The 6,211-nt window shown below is 37.7% G+C and overlaps 1 protein-coding gene across 1 annotated transcript; it reads left to right on the top strand.

The window, feature by feature from the left end:
• Positions 1-241: 241 nt before the first annotated feature.
• On the top strand, positions 242-5,574 carry LOC108677909 (glucose dehydrogenase [FAD, quinone]-like). The gene is made up of 6 exons (XM_047880363.1): positions 242-483; positions 946-1,088; positions 2,238-2,438; positions 3,031-3,101; positions 3,484-3,635; positions 5,193-5,574. The coding sequence occupies exons 1-6, from the start codon at positions 386-388 to the stop codon at positions 5,350-5,352; spliced, it is 825 nt and encodes a 274-aa protein (XP_047736319.1). The 5' UTR covers positions 242-385; the 3' UTR covers positions 5,353-5,574.
• The last annotated feature ends 637 nt before the right edge of the window (positions 5,575-6,211 follow it).

The following is a 6,211-nucleotide window of genomic DNA, read 5'->3' as shown; positions in this document are numbered from 1 at the left end:
TAATTGTCGTAATTAATGTGATTGCATCCCAGCACCATTAATCTAAGTAGAAAAATCCTAATAATAGACAAAAAATATCATTGCCGTGTTGAGATGTCATGAATGTAACTCGATCTATAATATTATTCCTATTATACCGGTGATTGCTTCTCATTCAGAAAAGGCAGGGTTTTTGAAAAACTGAATACGGGATTCGGAAAATGCACTGAAATACGGAAAATACACTGAAACCACCTAAGCACTTCCCTAAAACTTTCTCTTCGTGCAGATATTGCATTGATTGATCGGGTGCAAGTTTACATTTATTCAACTATTTATAAAAACTTTTGTTTCATTTATAGACTTTTTGTGTGGAAAAAATTGTTCACTTCCCGCAACTATCAACATGGCGTTAACTGAAATCTTTTCTCGACGAGAAACGAGGATTCTAGTTTTCATAGCAATTGTGGCTTGTGGAATCGCTGCAGTAGAGTCTTTTTTCTGGTAAGTGCGGTATTTTTCTATAAAATGCTTGTATTTAACATGAAATTTTTATTGAATAAACGTCAAACCTTAAAAAACTAGCAAAATTCCGTGAGGCATTTTATTTTGACCGATAAGGAAGAACGTATAGCAGACACAAGGTGCAATTTATTGAATCATTTATTGAGGATTGGGATATTGTCGTAAAATTTACTTGTTCGTGACTGTAATTTGTGGTGTTCTAAAGCACCTACGGCATATGAATTACTGGAAAGCGGGTAATCCCTAATGAAGACTCGGTAGTTGCATTTCTGCATCGCCTGTAAATTTCACCGTGTTAAAATTTTTTCAAAATTGTTTTTCATAATCATCGATCTCATTTGTGTTTAGTTGTTTCACATATTTCAATTCCTACTTCAATGTGCGTAAGCTGTACATATCTGAGTTCGAATAATAATGTCCTCAATTGTTTCTGGCGAGAAGTTTAGATCTGCTACTTGAGTCACCGCTGCTGAAGGCAATGGTGCTGAAGGCGTTACGGTTTTTCCTGAGCCTGACCTTCACTGCCGGGCCTCAGGACTTCGACTCTGACCTCCCAGCGACAGGCGCCTACGACTTCATCGTCGGTGAGCAAAAACAAATTTTTTTCTTACCCCCAAAAAATTAATATAGGTTTTGATATGGGCCAGAACTTCGCCATTAATGCACGGCTCAATTAGAACTTATTACAAGCATAAATCGGAATGTGCAATTTTCACCTGAAACTTTTGTTGAAATGTCAGATAATTGGTCTATTTAGAGACATAATTGGTCTATTATTAATTGGTCTATTTATTGGTCTATTTCATAATTAATTTCAAAATTTTCATAATTTCAAAATTAATTTCATAATTGGTTTATTATTATAATTGGTCTATTTAGAGACGTAATTTGTTAACATATTGCAATAGTGAAGTTTTCGTATATAAATCACACCAGCTTTGCTCTGATTAGCTAATTAGAAAAAATGCTTCTTAATTGATACCTTTTATTTTATGGAAGATCGAACAGCAGCACCAAACCTGTTAGCAATAAACCTGTTATTTAACCTGGAATTTCTTTTATTGTTAAATTACATTGAACTTTATTCACCTAGCTGTTGTCATTTTTTTGCAAACTGGTAGTTTATGTTCAATATATCATCGGCTGCTATATATCGTTCCTTTTATATCAATGTTAAAAAACATATTTCCGTCATCTAATTTCGTTGCAAATTTGAAGACCATATACCCAATTAGAAATTTACGTCAAAATATGTAGCAACAGACGCCAACCTGTTGTCGCGAGGTTGCAGTCCACTTTTCGAAGGCCGCCGTTAAAAAGTAAGCGGTCTCGCTGGCTTTACAGTGGCCTATAGATAACCGTGAAAAAAAAAACAGTGCGAACTTTTATGGTGATTTTACTTCTGTATTTTTAATGGTGATTCCTATGCAGTTTAGATCAGATTTGATGTCAGAAGGCTGCAATAAATCAATCTAGAACTTGAAAAATGTGAAAAATAGGTTTAAATATTTATCAGAGATTCAGATTATTCAGAGTTTTACCATAAATATAATCTCGTCAGTTGGTGCGGGCGCCGCGGGATGCGTGGTAGCGTCGCGCCTCTCGGAAACCAGCGCCAGCGTGCAACTGACAGTTCTATCTTCATTCTATAATTATTAAATAAAATACCACTCAAATTATTCAATCGATATATATAAAATATCACTCAACTTCCATGTAAATAATCCCGTCAGTTGGTGCGGGCGCCGCGGGATGCGTGGTAGCGTCGCGCCTCTCGGAGACCAGCGCCCGGGTGCTGCTGCTGGAGGAAGGGAGGTCGGCTCGCCCAAAAAGCAAAGGATATGTAGCGATCACATCAGCAGATCCCGCCGATTTTCCTTTCATCAACCACAACTTCTACGATCATCCAGACGACGTTAAACTGCATGTGAAAGGTTTGTATCGTAGTAACGCCACAGTTAGGGGGATTCTGAATAATTTTATGCCGGAAGGTCACGACACAGATGAAGGAGAGGTACCAATCAAATTGTAGGTACCAAACTAAAAGATTTACTGCCATGGAAAAAACCGCTCATTAACCAATCGATGTGACATCTCCAAGTATTTTTACGTTGACGTGAATAGTTCAGAGCAAAATTAACGCAGAAGAAGCTAGTGATACATTAATTCTGATGTTGTGCATTTTAACTGTGTTTTCATTCAACCAACAATATGTGACAATTAACTCTGCACAGGACGAAAAATCTTAAATCACAAATTGTTGAAAAACTTTTATCATTTGTTACTGCGGCTCTTTCTTTTACAAAAGATTTCGATGCGAGGTACTTGAACAACCTCGTACTCTTAGCGTATGTAGTTAATATCAAAATGATAATATAGCACATAAATAGCTATGCTCACACCTCTCTGTGGCTACTGTTAAAAAATATTTTGATTTGACATCATACAAGCCGATTTATCTGCATGTGGTGTTGTGTCATGTATGTATTTTAAATCAACAATTCACGTTTAGTTTCTTTTCCCAAGGCGTCAAAGAGTTGAATCGCATCATGAATTCCGAGGGAATGAGGAAAATACTGGCACCGCAACCGGATTTGGTAAGCTAATGAAATATGAAGTCCCATTATTTTATATTAAATAAATGAGGGTGTGATCGGTCAGTGCCGCAGGTATATATTGCAGAGAGATACTCTGCTGTCATAGACACTGTGTCAGAAATAAATCTATTCTTGATTTATTTCCTTCATTATTTGGCCCTCTTAAATACAATGTTATAGGCGCACTTGTAGGTGCCTCTGAGCCAACACTCTGATAAAAGTATGCGTGTATATATTTTTAAAACGAGAGTACAAATAATGAATGCAAACATGAAAAATACGTATGGCGGGAATCGTCTAGTATGCTATCTAAAAATATTTTAACGAGCTTTTAGTGCAATATTATAATAAATTTGCAACTTATGATTATTTTATTTCACAGACGTTAAAGGCGTGCGAGCATTTAGGCAGCAAGACCGACGGCTACTGGGAGTGCTACGCCCGCCACATGGCGCTGCCCAACGAGCACTTCTGCTGCACCGCAAAAATGGCACCGCCGACCGACCCAATGGGCGTTGTGTCCCCCAGGCTCAGGTGAATAAATATCGATTGAGTATAAATTTTATGTATTTTGGAGGCCATAAACTGGCAGCCAGAGACAAGTGATGCAAGACAGCGGCTAAGATTGATGCAAGACAACGGCTATGATCATCCCTCAACTACCCCAACATACTCTATAAAAAAATTCCTTGGTTGCCCGAAACTGAAATTCCAATCAAAGTTTAGATGCCTGAATTCTGCCGTACGGTACATCGGCCACCTAAATCGTTTCCACCCCTGTAGACTTCGCCCTCATGAATGCGTAAGAATTAGAAGAATAAAAATTTCAGACTAGAAGATCCCGCTGGCGTCACTGTCCTACAATTCATACAAATTCTAAAAATCAGGATAAGCTACAGCATGGCGTCAACGATAGGCTTCCACAAAAAAGCTGTAATATAGCGCCAACACTGTTTGCTAAATGAAGAATCAAAATATTAGGCAACAACACGGACGGCTATTGGGAGAGCTTTAGAGCTTTCAATGAACAACAACTCAGCTCTCAACCACAATACAGATATGGAGAGAGAAGTTTGACCGTTTAGACGGGCACCCGACCACACATTCAAGCTTGTCGTCAGTCTTGCATGAACACAAAGGTCTCGCCCATCAGCTTTTCCAGGTTTTTCGAACTTCAAAACCATCTTTCAAAACATCAAACTTAGCGTCCACATGCACAGTCTTGCATGTCAAACTTGGCATGACATGAAAGACTATCGATAAGTTTGAACGTGTGGACGGGGCTTTACTCACCGAAACACTCGGAAGCAAGGTGCACTTAATTCAAAAACTACAAAAGTCGTCTGACTCAACCACTACCATTCCTCCCAAGAACATTTCAAACCATCTGAAAGATAGCAACATCCATCAGATATGCACTTATATATTATATACGTGTGTCCACCATATCAGATGAAAACAGTAGGGTTCGCTTCTAAACTATCTTGAATAGCTTCTCCAACCACGACACCACCAAACACTCACTATACAAAGTCTTTGCAGATATTGTGATCATTATTATCGTCATCATCATGACCGTCATCTTTAAAAAGAATAAAAAATTTTAAAATCCTCTAAGCAAATATCGACTCTAATTTAAAACTTTATTTTTAGTATTTTAAAATGGATTAGGGATGCAAAAATTAACTCATCGCTCCTCCACATAAATCCTTCAAAGTCCTGACGGTTTTATCTCCCTCCTCAACACCAACCTTAACTCAGCCCTCAAAACAATTACAGTATGTACCTACCACATTCATTCCTTTCCTCCTGTAATTTTTCCCCCTCTTTGTTGTCACTCCATGTCACTTATTCATTTATTTCCTTTTCTTTATCTAATGAGACCGCATACACAAGCAATACAATTCACTTTGACCCTTTGTCACATTAAAGCAAGTATTATACATTAATTTGATAAAAAAAAGATGCATGTCTTGAAATTTTCCTACTTCATCAATGTTTGTGTAATAAACCCTAAATAAATATAAATGAACCCTAAATAAAAATAAATATGCCCTAAATGAAACTAACTAAAATTCTCTTTACCTTCAGCGTGCGGGGAGTGTCAGGCCTTCGTGTCGTGGACGCCTCTGTGATGCCGGAGGTGGTCTCAACCAACCCCATGGCCACCGTTTACGTCATTGCCGAGAAAGCCTCCGACATCATCAAGCAGGATTGGTCACTTGAAAACACGAAAACAGCTCTAAAATAATAAAATGCTATTCAAAAACTGTTGCACACCAACTCAATGTTATTATCCAGTAACCAAGGATAAATTTCCTCATTCCAAAGAGTCATTACGTAAAAATGTGATTCTTGAAGTAAAATCGTTTTGGAAAAAATCCAAAGGCCGAGATAACATAACATATAACATAACATAGTGGTGTTGGAGCTGAAGAGTAGGCCTGATGTGGCCTATCGTCGATTCTTGTAACTTCCANCTAAACTTTCAAAAAAAGTTAAGAGATCGTAAGTTCATCAGCCAATCATTGACGGCCTTTCAAGCAAATCCGCCAATCATAGACAAGAAAATAGAGCGTAAGTACTTACGTTCACATAGCGAGTTTTGAAAGTATGGTCCCAGAGCATCGGCTATTATTTCAGGCCAATTATGACGGATTTGAGTATTTTAGAAACTTGGACAGTAAAATGTACAGGCAACGGCGAGACAAACACGAAAAAATCATGTAAATCATTTCCTTACTGATGAGGTACTTTCTCAAGGGTATATTTAACAATATACTCTAATTTCATTTATAAATTTGCAAAATATCTGTTAGAATCCAAATAATTATCGGTAATAATTAGCGCTCCGCACAAAGCTTGGTCCTCACTTTCAGGCAATACGAACCCGATCTTATCGACCAGCTCACCTGCCGGCAGTTCACCATCATTGCACCTCACCTGCCTCACCATCATCAAATAACTCAGAAAGGATTTTGTTTAAAATCCAGACTGCTCGGAATAACTGAAAATTTAAATTTTAATGTTATTTTTCAGTATTAGATATGTTATTACATCATTGTAACTTAACCTATACTAGCACCGCCTAATTTTTCAGGATTGGATAT

Source organism: Hyalella azteca, unplaced genomic scaffold (assembly GCF_000764305.2).
Source record: "Hyalella azteca isolate HAZT.00-mixed unplaced genomic scaffold, Hazt_2.0.2 contig5318, whole genome shotgun sequence".
Lineage (NCBI taxonomy): Eukaryota > Metazoa > Arthropoda > Malacostraca > Amphipoda > Hyalellidae > Hyalella > Hyalella azteca.
Note: the sequence above shows the minus strand (reverse complement) of the source record. Positions and strands in the feature narration are given on the sequence as shown.

Coding starts and splice junctions, on each gene's coding strand:
- LOC108677909 (XM_047880363.1), top strand. CDS start 386: ATGGCGTTAACTGAAATCTTTTCTCGACGAGAAACGAGGATTCTAGTT. Junction 3,102..3,483: donor TGGCACCGCAACCGGATTTG/GTAAGCTAATGA, acceptor TTTATTTCACAG/ACGTTAAAGGCGTGCGAGCA. Junction 3,636..5,192: donor GTTGTGTCCCCCAGGCTCAG/GTGAATAAATAT, acceptor CTTTACCTTCAG/CGTGCGGGGAGTGTCAGGCC.